We start from the raw sequence: 24,294 nt of genomic DNA on the forward strand, positions 1-24,294 counted from the left end.
AAACCAAGATGGTGGCGGCAAGGCAGGGCCTCGGAGCCTGTCGGCCTCGGGGAGGCCACCCCCGCCCCGCGCCCGGCCCAGCCCGGCCCGCCCTCCGCCGCCACCTGGAGCCGCCGCCGCGGCATCGCGGGACGCTGGCAGCGCCCGCGGGTTGAGCCCCCCTCACGTCCCCCGCGCAGCACCCAACCAATCGGCAGCCAGGATGTAGCGTCCCGCCAATGGGAAGAGAGGTTCCACCTCGGCTGCCGCCAGCCTCTCGTACCAATCAGCCGCTGGTACCCGCCGCGCGCCGTCGAACTGGCAGGGCGGGCAGCCAATGGGTGACGACGAGAGCCTGCCGCCTCCACCGCCCCGTTGCTCGGCAAGCAGTTGACACTAGCCCCGCGCGCGCCGCGGCGGCCCCTTTAAGAGTAGCGTGGCCAACCGCCGGCGCGTCCGCCGAGCCGCAGGCACGTACCGCTGGTGCGGGGCGGGGCCGCGCCGGGGCCGGTGGGGGTATCGCCGGGCGGAGGGAGGAGCCGGGGGGCAGGACAGGGCCGCGCCGGGGGAATGTGCACGGGGGCTGTGGGGGTTGGGAGCGGGGCCTAGGCCGAGGCCCCGGGGTGTGTGTGTGTGTGTGTGTGCTCGGGTCCGCGGCTGCGGATCTTGCTGCCGACGGGCGGTGTGGGCCGGGCTGACCGGCTCGGTCCCGGGGCAGGGCAGGCAGCGGGGCCGGCGGCTGGGCCCTGGGGCTTCCGCGGCGCAGCTCGGCCACGGGGGGGGCAGTGTGCCGGGCCCGGCGGGTGTCAGGCAGCGGCTCTAACCAAAAGCGGCGTACGGGCCGCGCGAGCTGAGCCCCTTTCCTCAGAAGTCATTTGTTGTAGGTTAAATGATTGCACTGGAAACGTGCTCTCGCGTGTAATCGTTCCTTGTTTTAAAAAGTGTTAATTAAAGATAATATTTGCTACGTTCTTTAGGAACTTGTTCCCAGTGATGGAAAAGTTACTTACGCTTTGGGAGCCGGAGAGCTGCTTTCGGGGCTAAGCTGAGCTAGGTAAGTCTGCACACCCCGGGGTGGAGGTGGGAACGGGAACCATGAATCCCCTCCTCGGTGGGGGATTTAGAAAACGTAATCTCTTTTCCTGGTTGTAGGACTGGCCTGCGCGTTGCCTATTGGGACTACCGCTTTCTCATCTCTTGCCTGGGACTTTCAGCAACTTTTTCATTTTGAGATCAGCTGATAAAAGTAACACTAAGTATTACTGCAAAAGCTGGTAAGCCAAGAAGAAATGCATTCAGTCAAGCCAGCAACTGCAGAAAGCTTCCCTAATAAAATATTTGCTCCTCAGTGAAGCCTTATCGGTAAGTATGTTTTGATATGATAAAAGTAAATTCTTTTGCTCATCTCTTTCTGGAAAAACGACAGTATTTGGATGTAAGAAAGATGATTGGAAGAAGGAGGAGGGAGGTTAATTTCGTTTTAAGTTATTCTTTGTTCGTAAGTTCAGAACTGTAGTAATTTGGATTGATGCTTTTGTACTTGTCTGAAGCTGGTTCTTTCTTGCTCTGTTCCTCTCTCCGAATAGGTGGAGAAACAGAGTGGACCGTTAGAGGTCAGCATTTGTACTCGGGGGTTGTGTGGTGGCGAGTAAAAGCATCTAGCTTCCCCTGGTCTTAGAAAGGTATTAAGATTGAAAAGGACTTCAAAAGTTTTATGAGTCTTGCATTACAGAACTAAGCTCAGGGTGTACTGTGAGAAAAGAATTACTGAGTAACTTTCCTTTCTCTTTATTGTGTAATACCTGTAATAGAGTACTTCAGTTTGCATTTCTGTGATTTACTTGGAAGTTACAGAGAGACAGTATTCTGTCATCACTGCAGTTGTTTTGTATTCTCTATTTTGTCTGTTATGTCCTTTGCAGCAACCTGGAGCTTGACTGGTTTTTGTATTAATGAGCATGTTTTCAGTATAAAATATGTAAATAACAGATAGAAATTGCTGAAGTGAAGGAGTTTGAAATTCTGGAAACTAAACTGTTTCCAAAGTTTGCACAAATCTCAGCTTTACTTCAGCCATTCTTTACTAATCTGATCTTGTTGCATTAGGCTTTGAAAAGTATGCATGGGCCTTTTGGCAGGGGAGAGGGTTGGGGTTTTGGTGGTAGTCATGGAGCTTAGTAGACCCACTGCTAACCCATGATGTTTCATTCCTCACAAACTTATTAAATGTAGGAGGGGAAAATAGATGTCTTTGAGGATCTTACTTACATGAGTTGAACTTGTTTTATAATCAACTGAGACTAGCTGGTAACAATTGAAAAGTCAAGTGAACCAAAGTGTTTCTTAATTAGATGGTCCTTAGGCTAACTCAAGTAAAACTCAGATATCCTAGTGATTAATTTTTCTCAAGATAAACTTACATTCTTTGGGTTAATCAAATTACATTATAAACTGGTGGAAAACTGAATTTGGCAAGACTTGACAGGCTAAGGTTTCCCGTGTTGTATGGAAAATACGGTAATATTACCAATGTATAAAACTGAAAACCATTTGAAGATTCAGAAAATGTTTTTGGTGATTCCTCAAGGGAGCTTTTATTGGTTCACCTTTCTTAATTTGTTTTCAGTCCATTGCTTTTCAAAGTACTTCCAGAATGCATCAAAAATTACTGTTCGTTTATGTTGCTGTATGTCAAAATGATACTTGGCAAAATATTCTTAAAAGTAGGGAATATCCAGTACAGAAGTAATGGTTAATTCTAATCCTCCATTTCTTATAATTTGTCTGTTTTAAATATACTGAGTTATCAAAAGCATTCTTCAAAAAGATTGTCGCCTCTTCAGTGAACACTTGTGGGACTATAACTGATCAGCTTTAAGTCACTAAGTGAAAGCAAATGTTCTTGTTTTATATATATATATAATTAGACATCTTGATGATTGAACTGTAGGCATTTATGTTTTCCCTAAACGTAGTCTTTATTCATACTTGTTTTCATCTCAAGAAAAAGTCTGTGCATGATGATTTATTTCTGTCCTTCTGTGTCCTGAAGGCGGATAAAATTTGGGTGTATCTTGGCTATATTTACATTGTTGAAAGATATTTGCCCCATAGAGTAATCCCTGCCTCCACACAGGGCTAGATTAACACCTCTAGATGTGATGGTGCCACTAACACTGATGTGCCCACCCTACAAGTCCAGAACTCTGGATGCCACATGTGCCCCTGTGGTCCTGGGACAGTCTTGGATCCAAGTAATAGTCTAGGTTGCTTGAATTCCTGCCAGATTTTTTTATTCATGTTGTTATATGTAAAACAACATACATATGTTGTTATAAGTAAAACAAGGAGCACATCTTAATTGCAGAGCCAACAATTGATCGTTAGTCTAATAAAAATCTTAACAGTCTAATAAAAGACTTAGTATTACACAGGTCAAGCCATATATGGTTACAGTGATACAGGCACAAACTCTAGTACCAAACCCTTTCTTTGGTGCTGTCTTCACCCACTCACTCTCTCTCCGGGACTTAACTGGCTTCAACTGATAGAGGGAAGACTTTACAGCAAGTCATCAGCATCCCAGATCCTTCCATGGTGGGAGGAGAATGGGGGATGGCTTCTTCCTCTTTGCCTTGGGTCCTTTTGGGATCATTTTTATATACTTGTTAACACACTATGCACCTTGCTCTTTATTCTGTTCTATTGATTGATTCATGGTTCCACATTACATCTCAGTTTACTACGTGTGATGTGTTTTACGTAGAACTCATTCTTTGTTCTATGTGTTACCTATAAAACTGGTTTTACCAATAACACAAGACTGCATCCTGTTGATGCCACTAATTGAGTGTGAGTGAGATGTTACAGCTTAGGGGCCCGATGTTGTCCTGTGTTTGTTCTTTTAGGCCCCTGTAGTCAACCCATGCCTGTACTACTTACTAATGCTGCATTTTTGCAAGCGTTGTAGATAGTTCAGTCTGCACAGTATAACTGCTTGTTATTGCTGTCTGTTAGTTATAAACATAAATGTAACAGTAGATGCTAGACAATTGTACAAAGCTGAGCAAAAAGCTAAAACCGATATAGGTAAGTTCCCTGGTTGTTAACTAATTTTGTTGCTGCTAAATGAGCTGTAGCAAAGCTCCAGGCACCCAAGATGAGTTCAGACAAAGTCTGACGAATTTTGTGGCCTATGTTGTTAGCTGGAAACGAAGCCTGTGGCTTAAGCAATGACACCATACTTTGTGTGGGTTACAGACGCAACAACTGTTTTTTAACTTTTTTTTTCAGACACGATGACTGTAATAATATAAGGACTGTGTTACAGCCCTCCAGAGTACTACTGTTATATTGTTTTAGTATTTTCATATAAGTATATTAGTTTATATTTTATTTTATGTTTCTTGCATTCCCTGGGAATCTGTCCTGTGTAGACAGAGCTGATGCAGTCTTGCCTGTGCACCTGGTAAGAGAACAGTCTGTCCCCAAAACTCTGCCTGTGTATCAGTCACTGGAGACAGAGTTGTGCTAACAATGAACTGGGCCAGAAAGCTTGAATTTGTAATGAAAACTGTCTTGGTAGCTGACATTTCTGTTCTGCTTGGCTATGCAATTCTGTATGTATTGACAGTGGAATAGAAGGTAGAGAAGCATGCTAAATTTATTTTATTGGGAAATAACATAGTGAAGAATTGACAGCTCGTTTACAGGTTTGTTGTATGCCCTGCAGCATAGGGGAATTTTGATTGAAAGATGCTCAATTTTTATGTGTAGTTTGCTTTGCTACTTAGAAATGGGCTAGGAGCTGATGTTGTTCAACAGTCAGAACTGATGGGCTCTGATCCAAGTCCTGTTTATTCACCCATTAGAGGCTTAATGTCTTGAAGTTGGTTTGAAGGGAGTTAGATGGTGAAATAAACTTGAGAGCTGTGAGGAGTGGTGAGAAACAAAAGACATAGGAGGCTGAGCATAGTCAATAAAATACTTTCGAAACTGATGAGAAAATTCTTTTGACTGAGAAAGTGAGGAAACTTTTTTATGTATTTGCTCCATTGTATTTTCAGGAACTGTCTCCAGAAATGCAAAATAAGGTGATTTTACCTTGAGGTTAGGGGATTTTTCAGTTTACATCAAAAGACAGGCTGCAGGAGTAGCCCTTCTTGTTTTATACCTGCTGCTGATGTAATGTTTACCATGTACCAGCAGTGTGATCTCGCCAGATATAAAAAACCCCAAAAGCGTATATTTGCCTTTTCCTATAAAGCATGTGACACAAATGTGTATGCTCCTGACTGTTCTTGAAGGCATGAAACACTAGATGTTGTAGGGTGTTTTCCAGGACAAAGACTGTGATACGTAGGTACAGTCTCATTCGTGGTTAGGGGCAGACTGTCCTCCAGACAAATGGGACAACTGATTTTCAAGCCCATTATTTAACATCACTGGAGTGTCAGAAATTGAGATATGGAAGATTTAGTCAAGTTCTACAAATAATCTTAATTCCAGTCGCATGAGTAAGCTGTTAATTCATTTAGTTTGAAATACATTTAGTTTCCTGAATTGTATCAAACTTTTGCTTGTTTTGTTATCCAGTGCTTTCCCCCTCTCTAACCTGGGAGTAACTTACTGTTCTAGATTGAGCTGCATTAATTTTATGATTTCTCTTTCGGGGGTGAAGTATTACACTCAGTAGTTTGAGGCACTAGTAGCATTCGTAGAGTGATGTCTGTCACATTTAATATAAGTAATAAGGCTAATGTAGCACGGCATGTGGCATAAGGTTATAGGCATCCTAAGTCATTTTACAGGGTTTTTACCTTTCTTTCTTAACTAAACAGCAAAACCATTGTTGCTTTTTCTCTCTCTCTAAATTGTTACAGAAAAATAGATTCTGAATGATAGAATAACTACTGTTTGCTAAACTGAACCACAAAGATCTCATGCTTTGGAGATGAAGATGGTAAACCCAAGGAAATAATCCAGCTGCTGCCATTGTGACAACTGAAAGACCTTTGTGTCAAAATGAACAGTTTTTGAGAAGGATCTGGAAAACCATTAAATCTGAAAAATGGGAGAAAGGATAAGAAGCCCAGATTCTGAACACGACAAGAAATCAAATGGGGATAAAAACAGTGACTCCTATTATTCAGATGAAGGTAATGCTTCTCATTCATCTGACCAGTCGCCAACAGTAAGCTATCCATCTACAAGCCAAGAAAAAAGAGATTACAAACCACAAACTTCAAACAGCCTTGTGCACTACCAAGGTAGGTAGAAAGCAGAAATGGCTGCTTTGTAACTGCTCCAAAGAGTTAATTATCTTTGAAAGCTGAAATAAAAGTGGGGAACTAGTGTTACGAGAATCTACAAATAAGGTTCATGTGAATTATGCTGCAGGTAGTAGCATAGTCAGGTAGACTGAAACTACTCAGTTGAAGGCTGAAATTAATCTGTTCCTGCATAAGGAGGATTTTTGGTGATTTTGAGAATTATTCATATTTCTCTTAATAAATTAACATGGCTCATATACTAGCCTCTTGTTGAATCATGCTTCTTTTTGCCTTTGACAGAAACCTCAAGGCCAAGGACCCAAGGCAAGTCTTTACTATGCAGCCTGTAGGAGAGACAGTTGTTAACATTTCTCTGACAAAATACCCTAAAGATAACTCTCTTGTGGAAATCTAGTTGACTAAGCTTTACAGTGTAATACTGTGTGCTTTCGCCAAACAAAAAAAAAAAACCAATGTGGCAAGAGGGAGAAAATGTGTTTGCTGAAAGTTAGGTTCATGTGAAAATTCAAAATAGTTTTTTCAGGTCATTCTCTAAGGGTAAAATATCTCCAGTTTGAGATGAAATAGCTCCCCTTTGAGCTCCCTCACACACACCTCACCTGCATAAGCTGCTTTCTTGATTGAGACTGTGGGGAAGTGAATATCCCTGCAAAAAGGGAGAGAACGGTTATACAGGTCCTGGGCTGTAGTAGAGATGTGAAGTCTTTCTGCCATGCTTTGAGAGCTTGTTCTAAATGATGGCACACATTTTCTGGTGAAGTCAGAGCATATCCTGCCTTTCCTGGGCAAGTGCACAATTTCATTCGTAAGTGCTTGGTATGTATAATTTGGTCAACATTATGATCTAGAGTATGCCAGAAGGTCTGACCTTAGATAATGAGTTTGCCCAGGGAATGTAACCCTTCAGGTCCTTGACAGTGTTGGTGTCCTAGTGCAGCTGGTGTTTTGCTAAGCTTCTCTGTGTTCAGAAGCGGCATCTTCTCCATAGCGGTCATGCGTTAGCTGTCTGGGAAACAAAAACTGCAGTTCCACTGTGTTAATTTGGAGGGAGCAAGTGAATGACTAGTTCTTTGATTACATAGCCAGAATGGAATATAATTATTACATGAAGGTAGTGTGAATATCATGTTGTTCTTGAAAGATGGTGTTCCCCAGTTTAACTATATGGTCAAAGTTCAAAATTCGTGTTGGAATTTTCTGTTCTGCCCTAAATCCGGAGAAATTCTTGAAGGAGCTGGAAATCTAGGGTTAATGGGAATTCCCTTAGCTGGTGATAGGAATGGCATCATTCCTGCAGTGCATGTATTAGATAATCTTTTCACACCTGAATGTGACATTAAGTGTTCTTTTTAAAGGAAAAAAACACCCTCTGTTGTTTGCCCGAGCTGTGGAAAAAATGAGCATCAAGCAGAAAATGAATGAGGATTTGTGCAAAATGTTTAGAGGAAATTACAGGAAGATGTTTTAAAGCTTTTATTTTTGCTGTAAAATATTCTCTGTAGGACAGAAACATGGTGAGCGCCAAAGGGGAGGAAGAATTTGCTTTCACACACACTCACAGTCTGTGCATAGGTAACTGCAGTTGCTGTATCCTGGCTTTCAAGCCTGTATTATAAGCTGCTGCTCAGTATGTTTCTTCCAAACACTGATATATCTTAATGAATTATGCGCTCTCTATATATTCAGTTGTTTAAAGAGATATTTTGGTGGATTATATGCTTCGTTCTTTGAGTGTGGCTTGAGAGGCAAATAAGATAGAAACAAAATGTTTAGCTTTTATCTGTGGGGATGATAATAAAATAATATCGAATAGGAACACGGGTGATGCATACTAGTAATCAAATAATGCTGTGTGGAAAATAACTTGTGATACAAGAAAAAATTATTCAGGGGAGGACTGAATTTTCATGGGATTTATAATTTTGCTTTGGAGGCTTTTTGCATTGAGCCTTTGAAATCTGGTGTTTTGTCTGTAAGCATGGCAGCTGGATTTGAAAATACTACTGCATTTGTCTGAGAGAATTACATCTTGCATAATACATAACTAGCTAGCGCTCAGCTAATTGTTGCCATTTTAAAAGCATTTGGTAATATTATGTGCATAAGAGTATAGTATTTCTAAAACATTTTAATAAATGATATCAAATATTAACAAAATAAGACTATTTCTGATATGATTTGCAGATGATTACTTTACAATGGTCCTATATTGATGGCTGCATTTTTACGGTAGATCACAGACATAAATCTCCATTATTTTTTTTAATCTATCTATTTTAATCTATCAAAAGGAGCATAAGTCTATTGTATATATGCCTATTATTGTCTGGTTTGAAGGCTGCAGTCTCTACTAAGTATTGTAAATTTGTTTCAGGCAGAGCTTTATTCCAGGAAGGATGTCTGAATAGGCAAACTGCATTGTCTTAGAGTAAACATGCTTTTTTATTTTTCCTCTCATAGCCACGAAGAAATTGGGTTCCAAATATGCACCAACGAAAAGAGGGACACAGTTGGGTTTCCGTTCTCAGAGCCTCACTAGGGATTCTCCTGCAAAAGATATAGATCTTGTTACAAAAAGAGTTCTTGCTGCTAGGCTGCTGAAAATCAATGAGCTCCGAAATGAACTGACTGAACTCCACATCAAACTAGATGAGCTGCAGAAGGAAAACAGGGTGCTGAAGAGGCTTCAGCACAGGCAGGAGAAAGCCTTGAATAAGTTTGAAGATACGGAAAATGAAATCTCTCAGCTCCTTGCTCGGCACAACAATGAGATTAGAATATTAAGGGAGCGCCTACGAAAATCTCAAGAGAGAGAGCGTGCAAATGAGAGACGGCTGAAAGAATCGGAAGATGAACTGTACAGAACAAAAACCGTCTTGCAGAAACTGAAAAAGCTGTCTGCAGAGAAGCACCTTGTGGAAAGAGATGACCTGGCAAAGAAACTAGCCTATGCAGAGAGCAGGCTAGAGGACAGTGAAAAAAGAATTAAGGTGAGATGACTTCTTTTTTTTTTTTTTTTGTAAGAAATTCTGGTACAGCTCTTTTTTACCATAATGAGTTTCATGAATTGTATTGTTTTTCACAGTTGTGGAGCAAAGAGATTCCTTCTATTATTTTATTTTTTTACACATAAGTAGCATCAAGTAAATTATTTCCAAGGTCATTATATAGTTACATTACAGTAGTTGTGCATTCAGACATCTGGTTACAGATTAAGTATATTTCGTCAGAATATATACTGTAGATTTGTTCTTTTATTTAGTTATAAGAACACTTCAGAAATGCATGCAGCTATAGTACAACCTTACGCTATCTAATTTATCCTCTCGGAGGGGAAGCAATTGTTGAATATTTCCTGGGTATTTAGGGAACTGTATATTAAAATTCTAAACAACATACATATCAGCTTTTTTTCAGTTTTGTGAACTGCATTCATACAGCGTTTGATTGTCTGCTGTTCTGCACATCTGAGGGTTGAACTAAAAAAAAAACCAAAATGAGCTTTAGAACATTTTATGGGTATCCACGTTAGAGATTTTGTGCAATGTATTTTAATTTTGTTCAGAAAAAATCTTTAAATTTTTGTAAAAACGTCTAAACATGTCTACATTGTAAACATATCTAAAAAATAACTTCAAAATAACTGTGTTAGCACTATTAAGCTGTTGGTAGTTGTATGCAATACCATTTTTAGCTGGAATTATGTTCATCATTAAAATGGTGTGAAAGTGTGGTCTCTATATTAGTAATTAAACCTAAATTACTTTATAGACATAATAGATCTGGAAATCCAAAGGATTAAACTGGAAACTAAGCTTTCATAAAATAAATACCAAGATACCAAGGTATAAACAGCTGAGTTACCCAAATCACCTCACCCTGTAGTGTCACCATCTGGCATTTGTAGTTTTACAATCAGGTATTTCGGCATCTGTAGTACGGGATAATGTTAAAATGAATCATGCTCTAAAAAATAAGGGATTTTCTTCTACTTTTGTCTTATCATTATAGCTTCACTTAAAACAGCTATTGCAAGATGAGGGTATGTAAATGAAACCACAATCACAGATTTGTTTCTAGTAGAACGGTTAAAAAGTATTTCTTGTCGTCTTCCTTCTAATCCTGCACCACTTCCAGGGAGGTATTCTGTTTCTTAACCATCAGTTTGAGATTTGTCTTGAGATCTGGAGTTCCACTGTGCCAAAAGCCTTGCAGAACATTGTGTGTGTTCCTATTACGTCCTCAAATCACCTCTCGATACTCTGGAAGGATGAGCTGCAGCATCTGCAGGTGCTCTGTCTGCCCCCTCAAAGTTAAGATTAAGGGTTTAAATGTATTCAGTGTTACAGCAATGCTGGAGCCAATATCTGATTCAAAGATGCTGGTTTTCTGTAATTTTATTGAAGTAATTTGACTATAAAAAAATTACTTCAGTTGTTAAAAAAAATTGTTTTGTTTTAATTGAAGGATCTGGAAAAAAATCTTGAATTAACTGGTAGCAGTTTTCAGCGAGAGTTACAGTCAAAGAAAAAAAAGATGTTTGAGGCTCAAGAAGAAAACAGAGCGCTCCAAGAAGAGCTTCAGCAACTAAATCAGAAGCTGAAGGTAAAATGTGAAGCAATACGGGTTACTAGCTGTGTTCTGGCATTTTATCTTTGGAAGTATCTGTAATGAGGTTTGAGTAGTTTACCAGTGACCGCACTCTCTGATATGTACTTAATTACATACCACATCTAAGTTCTTTTCCTGCTTTAAATTAAAATGTTCTGTGCTCTGACCCTACAGTGTTTATAACAGGAATGTCTCTATGTTAATCATTATTGTTAGACTAGTTAAGAAAACAAGGTCAAGTACATAGCCAAGCGTTGAAATTAAGCCACAAGATCTATTGGAAAATTAGGTTTGGAAGGCTTGAATTTAAAATAAAATCTGCAGGTATATACAGTGCTTTGTGTTACTGATGTACTTGAATTACAGTAGGTTTATGTAAAGATTAATTTCATGTATTTGTGATATCGATGCGTGTTGCTAAATTTGAGCAAAGGTTTCTTTGCATCCCACCACCCCATCATTGCCTAGATTTGTACATTTGAGGACTGAAAGTATTTTGTTCTGCCTAGTCAGTTTATCTTTAGAAAAAAAAAATATTATATAAGACTTGAGCTAAAACACTTAATTTCTAGGTGAATTTCCTTCAAAACCCCAAGTCTCAAACATACTTCTATAATGGAGGTGCACCAGTTTACCACCTTACTAGCTATCAGCAAGTAGCAGTAGCATTAACTCTAAAACTTACTTGTTTACAGTGTTTTAAGCCTCATTTGTTAGTGAAGATTTTAATATTTTGAAAATATTTTCATTATTAGATGATTTCTGATAACTCACTGCTCTTTTTTAAAATTTATTTATTATCTATTCAATAAATGTTATGAAAGAAGAGTATGTCTCTACCTCATGATGCAGTGGGCCTCTGCTCCATGGTACTGACGTGCCTTACGACAAGTAGCATCGCTGGCATTGAAATGTTTAACTATTTACAATTCTGAAAATTCAGTTACGCGATCTATACATACACTGTAAGTCTTATTCATGTATGTGGAAGCATTGGCATTTAGTGATTTTTCACTGCAGAGATGCTTCCCCGCCTCCCCTTACCAAACAGTTTGCTAGTGAGTTTTTTGGGGGGAAGGCTCTATGTGCTTTCTCATAGCATAAACAAAGTTAGGAATGTGATTTTTCTCCTTAAACCAGTGTGTGTAACTATTGATTACTTTGTTGCTATTTACAACATATATTTTGAAGTCAATTTACATCTTTGTTAATGACTGGTAAATGAAATTTAGTAACTCACTGTTATACTTGCCTGTCTCATTCACAGGAAAAAGAACGAGAACTTGAAGCAAAAAATATATATGCTAATCGTATGTTGAAACTGTCACCAAGAAAAGACATGGATGTTACACAGAGAAAAAGAGGTAACGTATAAAGCAATAAAAGCAGAAAAATTAATAGTGACACTTTTAAATTACTCTGCTAGGTTATGTCATTCAAGCCATTCAGTGTTGGACCCTGCCACTGCTTGTTCAAGAATGTTTACTTTTTTGCACAGCTTTCGGCACAGCACTGGTTACAAAGAAGGGTGCATTATTTGTTTCACTATCCTGTATGTGCAGCAGAACCAAACCCCAGAACTTCATCAAACAGCCTTCTGAATTCCTTTCGTATCAGATGTTCATGGGTGTAGGAGGAGGGGAATATTGTTTAGTAAATTCTCTAACAGATCATAGATCATGTCTACATGACAATAAATTACAGAGGCTTTAAAATATGTAACTTGATTGCTGTGAATATTTTGGGGATGTTTTTTATTTATTTTTTACTAATTCAGATTTACTGTCTGTCAGATGAGCTGCACTCTTGTTTTTTCGTCAGAGTACATATGTCCCAAAACATAATTCTAAAAGTATCAGTGCAGTGATTTCTTCTGGTGTGACAAGGCAGCCTCAAGCCTTCTGCTATCCACATAAATATGTTGTATGTATGTGTGTCTCTGTGTGTATACTCAGACTGTTTTCACTGGATCAGTAAAATCTACTTGTCAGAAGAAGCAGGAATTTATGGGACTGTTTTAAATATTTAATGCCAGCATTTCAAATAGTTTGTCTGCTGCTCATTTTATTATAGATTCTCTATTTAATTACTCTATTTTAGGTTCAAATATTTCAAAATGTCATTCCATAGGGATAAGTATATATGTTTCAAAGATGCAAACAAGTGAATTTTAATTTTATGTGTTTGCTTTGCTACATGTAGCTTCTGTGACAAGCAGTAACACGAGTGGGGATTTTTTAACAGACATCCAGTATGCTGTAATGACTTTATAAGTAGCTTTAAGGTGGTATTTTTAATTATTTTTTCAGCAGATGTTTTGCATGCCGTTTTTTTAAATTAGCGTTTACAGATGCTGAAAACAAGTATGTAAAACTTGTCAATACTTTCCACTCCCATTGGCTCTGATTACTGTCTTTTATGTTTGCTACAAATCATTAAAAATGAGAGGTAGGTATATAGTGGGATATTTTCAAGTGAAAACATGATTTAATTAGTTTGCATTTTCTACAGCCAACAACCAAAATATTAAAAAAGGAGCACAGCTCACAAAAGGTGTACAGACCAGTGGATACTTCTCACCAGTAGAATTTCTTCCAGAATCAGAACTTGCCTGTGGTGACAAGAAAGAAGGGACTCTTCCTAAAATAGTGAGTTCTATAAAAATCTGAGACTTGCTCCATATAACTCACCTATTGGGCTGAATTTTAAATGCAGAGCTTTTTTTTTATTTATTTATTTTTATTTATTACACATATTTTAGAAAATATGTGTAAATACACAAATATTTAGAAAATTTGACTATAGAAAACATTCTGATCTCTAGGAGAAACTTCCTGTCCAGAAATACTGTACTCCATTTTTGTGACACTTAGTTTATCACATTCTGTGTCTTACTGATAACGATTACCTCTATTTATTTTTCTGCCATTGTAATTTCTTTGAAGTTTTTAAGACTTCATTTTGGTTTTCTTCCCTTTTATTTCTAACATTTATTTGAGCAATCTGTTGTAACGGTGCTGGCTGCCTTGTCTCTCTTTTTGCTTTGGTCTTAATGATGGTTTCTTTTACTTTGCAGATTTATTTCACAATGCATAAATCTAACCCTTCTTATTGTTATAGTGCTGGTATTTCTTCTGTCGTTTTTCCAGCTTCGTGAATATGGTTGCATATTTTTCTTTTTCAATTTCCCTTTTTATTATCAAGTAGTACCATTACAAGTATTGCTAATGCTTCTGTGACCTCAAGCTAAAATCGAAGAGATTTGTAAGGTATTATTACAAAGCAGAGCGACACAGATTCTGGCAAAAATTGTACAAATTCTGATTACGTAAGGCTAGGACTATTTGTCAGAAATAATGCTCTGAGGATGGTCTTGACTGGCTTCCTCCAGGAAGTAGGACTAAAGCTTTTTTGTGGCCGTTTCATTCATATGTTCTCTCTTCCAAAATCTGTTCTGTAGGTGTGGATGTAATTTGATGTATGCATTCTTCCAGTGTATACTTTTGGTGTGTGAGTTACAGAACCATACAGCTGGTACAAGTGCAGCTCATGGGGTCCAACTAATGTCTCTTATAAACCTCTCTAGTTCATGTATGGCTATTGCTGTAAGTATCATACATGAAATTTGGGTAGCCTGTGCTTTCATCATTTTTCTAAGTCAAGCATTTGAAATACTTGACCACCATCTCTTTATGAAGTTATTTTTTTTAAAAAATATAATAATGATAATCATGTACATGAAGGGAGAATACTTGAAGCTGTTTTGGCTGATAGTCATATTTTCTCTTTCTTAGTGGTAACTGTTTCTCTTATTTTTCTTAGAAGTGTGTATTAATCTAGAAACTTATTTTGTTCTAAAGGAATACTACAAAGTTAGCATCCACATGTTGGATTATGCTGGCTTTCTCTTCCACTACTTTTCTGTATTAGTGATTTTTTTTTAATGCTGACATTAATATCTTTTCTGCAGGTTCTTTCCTTTTAAATGTTTATGTATAGTCACTACCTGAATTTTTCAGCCAGGATTAAACTTTTCTTTTTCATTGTTTGTTACTTAATACTCCATAAATTTAAGTACCACCATGAAACAATCTGAATCTACAACCCATTCACTTGAGTAAGAAGATTAGATTATGGAAATAGCAGGTAACTAATTGCTTGCTTTTTAAAAAAATAAGGTGATGGGGTCTGGTCTTCCATTAATGTCCTTGAAAAAGACAACTTCTGTCTTCAGGAGAGAGCTATCCTAACACAGTGATAATTTCGCCTTACAACATCGGGCCTGCAACTTTCCTGAAACATGTAATACAGAATAGGGTTGATTGTCTATTATTTGTTTCAGCTGCATAAAACTGTGCTAGAGATAACATTTTTAGGGCCAGACCCCTGGGTTGTCAAAGCTGGTTTGGTTTAGATGACTTGCTCCGGTTTTTGTTCAGCAGTAAGAATGGAATTTGACAACGACATAGGAAGTTTGTTTGATTTTTTTTTTTTTTTTTTTTTATTTTACTGACTGTTTTCCCCCATGAGTTTCAGTTTTATATTAATTTATTTCAGGAAAAAGAAACTCAAGATAAAGGATGGAAAGAGCAAGCAGACCTCCTAAGACAAGACCAAGACATGGAAAGGGAAGAGAAACTGAAACGTTTTCAAGAAATACAGGCTGTAGAGGAGAAGGCTCAAAAACTTCATGATGGTAAGGAACTAGGCAGCTGAAGGCTGAAAAATACACCACAGAATACTAATTAAGTGAGATTGCTAGTTTCTTATGAGAAGGGCAAAATGATTTTACAGAGATCACTACAGTGGAAAATGATTTTCAGTTATATTATGCAAAGAAAATCAGAAAAAAATACGGAATATAGAATAATCTATGCCCTGTACTCAGCTGTGATTAAGTATGCAGCAGCAAAAAATGCTGTCCATGAAAAATTATTGAAGCCTGAGAGATTTTGCTTTACAAAGCAAGGATGACATAGCAGGTAAATGCTGATGTTATTTCTGACTTGCTAGGTGTTACTGAGGTAGGCAGTAGATTTTTATTACTGCAGAACAAATCTGCATTCCTTAATATGGCCTGGGTTTTCAGTGCATATCTACCTCACTTGCATCATTTGAAATTGTAGTTTCTCCTTTCACTTGTGGTTATCTGAATTATTTGGTGTGGCTATTTGAGAAATGTCAGTTTCTATTGTTATATTCTAATACTGTATTTTTATTCATTTGGTTTTCACAATATCTTAATGACCTGAATTTTAAGTCTCTTAATCTAAAGTACTTTAGATGGACTGCATCCTGTCATGATAAAATACTCTTTCAGTGATTATAGTTAATGAACAGTAACACTTATTATAGTTGACAAGGAAGAATTCTAAAAAATCTATAGCTGCTTTCAGCAGTAAATCCTCTACCTTCACTGGCATCAGTGCATAACTCACATAAGCAAAGAATCTGCTCTGTTACGTCCTTTAAATAAGATGATTTGACCACCTTACCCATCTTACAGTATAAGCTGGTATTTTCCCCACCTTATGTATAGAAAGGTAGCTCCTTACTTATAATGATATGCTACAAAAATTTTTTTTACATATATTAACTGAACTGTTGCAGTTATTTCTGTAAGCTTGATCTGAAGTACAATAGATAACATGGAACTTTGTGAAACGTCAGTCAGTAATTTCAATGAAACGTTCACAGTGCAATGCCAGTATGTTGGAAGTGCCAGGTAGTCATATTCAACTTTTGGCCAAATGCACGTCTGTTGTCGTGATAGAAAAATATTTTGAAGAGATAAATATTTGAGAAGCTTCCTTTTTCTTGTATGAATAAACATTTGCAGGTTCTATCTGCAAGTTCTTACTATTTTGCACCTTTGGCGTTGGTTTATAGCGCTGGAAACTGACATTTGCATTTGCACAGACACATGCTCTCACTGAGTTCATGTGGTGATGCACAGACACTTGTGTAAAGGTGTTTTCTGTATGCAGCAGTTGCAGTATATTTTAAATCATTTGCTTCTCGCAACCAGTAATGACTCCTATGGCTTTGGCCTGGTAACTTCACAGGAGTAGTTCCCTTTATGGAAAAAAAAAACCCCAAACATACATCCCAGAACTGTCCTAATGTCAGTGGTGCTGACAAGAAAAATACAGTACTGTGCAAGTCAGAGCTGTTAAAATCAGTGATGTGGTATCATTTTTGTTCAAACCCAGGAAATGGAAAGGCAATTGGCAGAAATTAAATTCCTCTGAAAATTCTAAAATGTGGATAATGTCCTAATCCCTTTGGAAGGTGACAGTAAACTTCTATATCTAAGCAGAGAACCTGGTGTGAATGTAGTTGTAAGTTCTGAAGAATTTATTTTTGCAGTAGGAAAACCATGTTATGCATAGAAGACCATATTGGAAACTCAGTGGTTTTTGCTTGCATTATTTTCAAAATAATCTTCTAAAGGCATTTTAAAACTTAAACATTTTAAATAATGTTTAAACGTTTTATGCAGAGTGGGAAAGGGAAGAATATGACAAAATGAAAAAAGAAAGCAGCTTTTTATTGGATGAAGGAGAGAAAACAAAGCTGGAATCGGAAAACCACAAACCTAAAGTAGAGAGAGAAAGCACTGAAATGCTGGAAGAGCGGCAAAAAAGAGAGTTCCTACTTGCTAAAATGCAAGAAATTGATAGAGAAACACAAAACGTGAAACCTGATTCCCAAGCATCACTCATAAATACAGCAAGAAAACTTGATTCCCTGGAGAAAAAAGAAAAAACAAACCAATTCTGTGAGATTCCTGGGAAGGTTAATAATGGATTTCCTGTAGGTGGCAGCCAGGATGATGCCACAGGAGCACAAGGGCAGAAGCAACGAAATCTAAGGACTGTAGATTTACGCGGTGAGTTAACATTTGGTAGTTATGTACCTTCCTTTGGGAAAGGATCAGGGAGACCGAGTTGGCTTACTCAAAAAAATGACAACTTAGAAGAAAATGTTAAAGAAAATGCAGATTTCAATACTAAGAAAATAAAGAAGTCCAATTTAATGGAACAACTCTTTGGAAGCACTACCGACCTTTCTAAAAATGACGTTACAACACCTTTTGACGTAGATTGGAACTTTGGTAATACTCCTCCAGTCAATAAAAACAGTAAAGTGAAGGTAAAAGAAGACAGTGGGCTTTTTGGCGAAGGAAGAAACCTAAACAGACACCGTTTGCAACACACTACAAGCAAGCTGGGAGTTAAGACCCTTGGTTCTTTAGAAGACGAAATTGAAGAAGTAATTTTACAATAATCATATTTTTATGTTTCATATGTAAATACTGGAAAATATTTTCATGTAATATTTATTAGATTTGAAACATTTCAGATACACTGTAAAGCCTTATGAAGGAGTAATTTACATAAATGGGTATATGTGTAGAGGAAAGATGCACTTTGATAGAACAGCCTAACTTATATGCAGGATGTTTCTTCTAAAATATAATATCCAAATACAGACCTTGGAGGTGTGGCAGTGAGTTTCTCGGCAGAAGGATAGGGAAGGTGTCCTAAGGGACTTTGGTAGATGAGGTAGGTGCTGGCTGGCTGCCTCAGTGCCATCTGAGAAGAGACTTGACCCAGTTTGGGCTCCAGACTGACTGTCGACGTTGGCACGTGGCACCATCTGACTCGTGCTGCGGCGTCTTGAGCTCCCAGAGGCTTGGTAGCGCAGAGCTGGTAGGGATGCCGTAGGAATGGAAGGACCTGCAAAGGCTTACGCTCAGCTGAATCCTTTGCTCACACTCTCTCTCGCAGCCTTCATGGCTCCCTCTGGCTCTTGCTCCCCTGTGTGCTTGCTCTCTTTCCCTCTCCTCTCACTTTTCCCCTTTGCTTGCTTTCTGCCTTCTCTTGCCATAGCTCTCAATTTTTGTGACTTAATGATGTGTAATGGTATGTTAAGTAAAATTATACTTCTCACAGGGGAGCATTATTTTTTATTATAGAATGAGTTGCCTAAGAAAGGAAGCAAGCTTTTATGTGGCAGCCCTGGCACTCGGGGCAGCTACTAGATGGGTATCTCTGGCTAGCCAGCATAGGAAGTGTGGTGTTTTAACCTGTTGGCTGCTCACAGTAAACTCTCTTTCATTTGGAGTACTTCTAGGCCTCAGACATCTTCTTTGTCAGGCATTTGGAGAGCCTCTTAACTGTGTCGGGAGAAGGCATTGAAACATCAGTGTCATGAAATGGATAGAGATGTACCTAGCACAAAGGGTCAAGTAGAGAGAAAATATTCTACACTGCCATCATGTTATCTCAGAAGAACATCAACAGAAGAACAACTAACTCAGGAACAGCTGATCTCTCTTCTGCATAGGTTTTCTGTAGACATTACTAACAAATTTGTCTAACTCTTCTCATATATTGATTGTATTTATTATATAATGCCATTTTTGGTAACATCTATGTAAAATTACAGTCATTACTAAGTAATTTTTTTAACAAAATGGTTTTATTAAATGAGTACAATTTTTGTGTCTAGATCATCTTTAACACAAAGTTCTGACTTTTTATATATGTTATTGATACTGGGGGGGAGTTGGTAGCAACATTGCTAGTGATGCTACTCACTGGATGGTGTCATATACACACATTAAAAAGGTAACCAATGGAGGATTTAGCAGAGGCATTCCAGAAAATAAGTTGAAGGTCATTCCTTAGTAGGACAGCAGATTTTGAAATGCCCCTCTGGTATGGTCCCCTGAGCCCGATTCAAAACATGCTAAAATACAGAAAAGAATTCTTATGATTTCAGAATGCTTAGAGTCAGGATTTCTCTGAATACAATGGCTCTTCTGGAAAGAAAGGCTGGTGTCTGCATCATGCAGTAACTTTGTTTGCTCCCCTTTCAGAAAGAAAATTAGTCACAGATCCAGACCCAGTGCATGGGACTGTTCTCACTATGCACCCTGTAATGAAGAGCAGTTCGTGTTCACCTGCTCGCTTACAATCCTGATTATATTCATAACAGTATTACAGAATTAACTGGTTCATTTTGCTTGCAGATGGTCAGAATGTCAGGACGATTCTGACCAGCAACAATGGTAACTGTCTGTGAGTAAAACTGTTGGCGTTACTCTTCCGCGATGACTTCTTTGGGGGAATACTGTGGTGTAAGAGGTAGGAGAAGCCTGCAGGTGTTAGTGAGTGGCTAGTTATTTGTCTTAACTTTCTTGTCCTACTTGTGGGAGACTGCTACCCTTCTAGAAGAAGGCGCATTGCTCCTGAAGATACTGCTGAGGTGGGTTGTTTATTTTTCTTTCCTGTGGTTGAGGATTCTAAGGCGTAAAACAATGATGTAGCTGCTGCAGTTATTAAGGATCATGTAGCATATAGAGGGTTGTGTTTTGTTTCTTTGTAAGTCAAGCCATTAGCATCTGGCAAATTCTAACTATTGTGCTGAACTGATGTGCCCTGCTGTTTCAATTACAAATGTATAGTTTCTAAGCTGTTTTTCATATTATCAGCCCCTTCTTAAGTTGACAAATGTTCACATCCTGTAACCAGACTCTTTCTAAAGCAAACACTGCAGTGACTTGCACACACACACACACACAAAAAAAAGGTGGATCTGTGTTAGGAGGACAAAAATAAATTAATCTTCTGTTCTGGGAACAGTATCACAGGTATAGTTTCCATTTTCCCCTCATTGTTGTCTGTCTCTGCAGCTTATTCTGTTTTCTTGCTGCACTTTGTGGTTTTAGTTACTTATATGCAAGCAACATTGCAGTTAAAATGTGTAAAGCCAGCGCTTTGAGAGGGCATCTTCTTTTTGGGGTGGGGGGAACCTTTGGGTCCTTCTAACATCTGTAAGCACTGTTTCTACTGTGGACTAACAGTTTTCTACTGACTGGAAGCAACTTTTGCAAGGTGTTAAAAGGGTCTATGGCCCTCACGGTTGGGCACGTTGATGCTCTGTAGTCCTCTTGACCCCTGGTCTCAACTGCTGTATCTGGATAGTCTGCATGTTGCTTTTAGTGGTGGCAGTGTTTAATAACACTTGATTGACTTTAAGGGAGTACCCATTTTGTGGCAAAACATAGGTCACAAATGGCTTGATGATTTTTGTATGGTTTGATGTTTATGTCCAGCCGTAGATTCTGTTTTTTAGATGTTCAGACTATATGGCTGTTACATCTGTTGTGTTTTGCTTTTCTTCTGAACCACCAAAAGCGATGGGAGAAATTCCTTCATTCCAACCAGAAAAGATCATTAAAGTTTGATGAGCTATTTCAGTGGAATATTCAGGGACATTGTTACTGCCCTGGGAAAACTGGTCTTCCAGTTCTGATCCCCAGGAGAGTGGTCATGAAACAAAAGTATCTGAGGAGCATCTGATGAAGGTGGTCAGGTGTCAGGGCTCACCTGACAGAAAACAGGAAGTGTTAAGAATAAAGGTTTTTCTCTTTGAGAGAGGAGATGAAAGATGGGGGGGGAGGAATAGGGAAGCATAGTAAATCATCTGTAATACAGGAGAAGAGATAGATGTAAGCTTGTAGGAGGAGAACTTGGATGCCCATCACAACTCTGAATTGAAGCCTAAAGAATACTACAGTCGGAAGAAAAGTGAACTGGGAACTGCTTAGACATGTTGAGTATTTTTCTCTGATCTGTGGCATCTTTGGGCTGGCTAAAGAGTAAAAAGAAAAAAAAAAAAAAAGATTTTTCAGAACTCTAATAAATCCTGTGCTGCTGATTCTGCTTCACCTGTTGCATACATGCCTAAAGAGGTGAATTGCAAATCTATAATGCTTTCAAAATGGAGATGCTTGGAGAGGGATGTGCTTAGGCTACTTGGTAGCCTCAGGTTCATTGCTGATCCTGAGACGGGGGGCCCAATCTAGCCAGCCCAGAGCCTATTTGCACTGTCAGGAGATGTGAAAGAACATCTAATCTGGCATGCTGGGAGCAGGAATTTGTTCAGGGAAACATCTTGGGGCGAATGGCTACAAGAGGATCAGCAGGGCTTTTGCTGATAATTGTACGCTAGATTGGGTGAGCATTTGCTGTTCAGGAACATAGTAATAAATTCCGCACAGTGCTCCAAAGCGGAGACCAGTAAAAATCAACACGGCAGAAGCAAGTGCCTGCCAATTGCAGGAAGGGAGGTTTTGTTCCCAGAGTTGCATGGTTTTGCTAAGCCTGACCTACTCTCGTTCTGAGATGACAGCTTTAAGCATAAGAGATGCCCCGGTGAAATCGCTCATTTATAGAATTCCCTTTTGTTGGATCAAATTTAACATGGTCTCCTATTTTGAATTATCTCTTTGATTAGCTGCAAAGTTTTGATGTCTGCAGGAGGAGAACAATTGCATCAGTGTGCACTGTCAGCTGGGACTTGTGGCTGCTGGGGAGTTGCTAGGATACCTCTCTAAAAGGTATGATTCACTTGATTAGCCACCAACCCAGTTTGCATGAGAAATATTTTTCCTGTCTTTGTTTTGTGCAGTCATCAACTGTGCATCAGATGTGCATGTGTGTTCAGAGCAAGTTACAGGTTGCCATGTGTGTCTTTTCCCTGCTTTTAATATGCAAAAAACCTCTGTGCTCTGTTGCAGAGAATCCAGAGCAATTACAGTAGTGACTCCAGTGATCTGTAAAATGAGCATTGCTTCCAGAAGGGAACATCAACCACAGAGAACCAAGGGAAGGTTTGACGCTGGATATACATTTCTGGTCTATAGCTGAGACTTAACTTTATGTCTGTGAAGATGCAAGGAATTTTTTGTCTCCTGAGTATTCCTTTCATTTTTTTGCTCTGAGCAGGGGTTGGACCAGATGACTTGCCAAGGTCCCAGCCAAAGCTGTTCGATGATTCTGCCATACTTGCCATGTCCCACTAGTATTAATGCTGCCTTCCAGCAGAAATCCTTTGCACAAAGCTCCTTCGTGCTATTTGCACAAAATTGTCTCAGATACCTCCTGTGTGTCCATCTGTTCTTGAATATGACACCATTGTATTCAAGATGCAAATCCTAACTCAACTCTCTCTCCACAATAGCAGCTTTTCAGGTTCATCATTCCGATACCCATTTTTCTGCATCTTCCTGTTTCCTGAAATATTTTGTTCAAACTTTGTCTTCAGGACCTTTTGCTGTCATTTCTGTGAATCTCCCTTAGACCCACAACCCTCTTCTCTTTCCCTCTAACTTTCATAAACTCTTGCTGCTTCAACTCTTTCCTCTTGATGGACCATCATTCATTCATTCTGTCTGACCAGTCTCCTGCTTTTTGTCCCCTAAGCAACACAGTTGTCTTCTCCCGAAGTTCCCTTTATCTTCTCTCCTCTCCCACAGCTTCTCTCCTCACGCTGGAGCTCCCTGCCAGCTATGTTGTGATGTGTTTCTTCTCACCTGTGGGTGGAAGTAATGTTGTAAGAAGATAGGAAAGGCCTTGTAGGAAGGGGAGTGATTGTGTTTTGAAACTGATTTTGCTTGTACTCACACGCACACATGAGCACCAAGGTGGATGTACTCAAGCTGTCTGTCCAGTGGCCAGGCACCAAGATGCTTTGGCACAATTGGCCTGGACAGGGGTCCTTACAGCAACCGGAGAACAAGGTTTACCTGCTCTGAAGTCCTCCTCATATCTCCTGGTCAGCTGCTTTGGCTGGGGAAGGTGGCTTTGGAAGTGCCCTTTGAGGCCTTTGGGAGCTGCCCATGATTTCTGTATCTGTCCTGTCCCGCCTCTGTGAGCCATTAGGATTTTCTCACTGTCCTTTGTCACCTCCTCTGAGCTGCCAAGGGCTCCAGCCTGTTCTTCATCTTCCCACCATCTCCTGGCAGTGGCTTAAGTCTTTGTTTTAGCCTTCGTATAGGGCACCCCTATCCCAAGCAACCTGAGAAGCTGCACATTGCCATGTGCTGCTGTTTTGCAAAGCCGCTAACAAGCTGTTAGCTTCACAGTTTGCTGCTTAATAATTCTTGTGGTAGCAAGAATGGATAACCCAGGTGCTGTAACTCACTAGAGATCGGTTAATTGCTAGTACTCGGCGTGAAGAAATCATGTTTGGGTTGGCAAAGGGCACAAACTGAACTCCCATCCTGACCTTCCTCTTGCTGTAAAACTAGCTCTGGTTTTGAATTCTTAGTTGAAACAAGCCCAAAACTAAGCTTCAAAATGCCTGTGTGAGCCAAGCACCCGAGCCCTGGGGAATGCTTCCCGTTTAACTAGCAAGTATTTGTTTGCCTGGTCCATGGTTTTCCTTGCCTCATAAACCATCATACAGAGTAACAGCACCAGCACTTAGGCTGCAGAGACATTCTTGTTTGAACGTGCTATCTAAACCTGTTGGCCTCACACCACCCCTGTGGAAACCCCGAGGAAATGTGAGGTACAAAAGGCCTTCTCCAAGTCACACTGGTCAGTGGTGGAAG

At 39.4% G+C, this 24,294-nt stretch overlaps 1 protein-coding gene across 3 annotated transcripts; it reads left to right on the forward strand.

Moving 5' to 3' along the window:
• The first annotated feature begins 624 nt into the window (after positions 1–624).
• LCA5 (lebercilin LCA5) lies at positions 625–19,401 on the forward strand. 3 transcript variants are annotated; one of them, XM_056344815.1, is made up of 10 exons: positions 625–1,033; positions 1,132–1,341; positions 5,862–6,137; positions 8,733–9,262; positions 10,740–10,877; positions 12,151–12,247; positions 13,395–13,531; positions 15,441–15,579; positions 17,386–18,158; positions 19,046–19,401. In XM_056344815.1, the coding sequence occupies exons 3-10, from the start codon at positions 6,050–6,052 to the stop codon at positions 19,085–19,087; spliced, it is 1,944 nt and encodes a 647-aa protein (XP_056200790.1). In that variant the 5' UTR covers positions 625–1,033; positions 1,132–1,341; positions 5,862–6,049; the 3' UTR covers positions 19,088–19,401. The 3 variants fall into 3 exon arrangements, with proteins under 3 accessions (XP_056200790.1, XP_056200788.1, XP_056200789.1); XM_056344813.1 differs by having other exon boundaries at positions 626–1,033; positions 5,862–6,248; XM_056344814.1 differs by having other exon boundaries at positions 627–1,033; positions 5,862–6,248; positions 17,386–19,401.
• The last annotated feature ends 4,893 nt before the right edge of the window (positions 19,402–24,294 follow it).

The sequence above is a fragment of the Falco biarmicus genome, chromosome 6 (assembly GCF_023638135.1).
Source record: "Falco biarmicus isolate bFalBia1 chromosome 6, bFalBia1.pri, whole genome shotgun sequence".
Taxonomy (NCBI): Eukaryota; Metazoa; Chordata; class Aves; order Falconiformes; family Falconidae; genus Falco; species Falco biarmicus.

Excerpts from the sequence above, each read along its gene's own strand:
- LCA5 (XM_056344813.1), top strand. The coding sequence starts at position 6,050 with ATGGGAGAAAGGATAAGAAGCCCAGATTCTGAACACGACAAGAAATCA. Across the intron at positions 6,249-8,732 it reads CAGCCTTGTGCACTACCAAG|CCACGAAGAAATTGGGTTCC; the intron begins GTAGGTAGAAAG and ends TTCCTCTCATAG. Across the intron at positions 18,159-19,045 it reads TAGAAGACGAAATTGAAGAA|GCATTTGGAGAGCCTCTTAA; the intron begins GTAATTTTACAA and ends CTTCTTTGTCAG.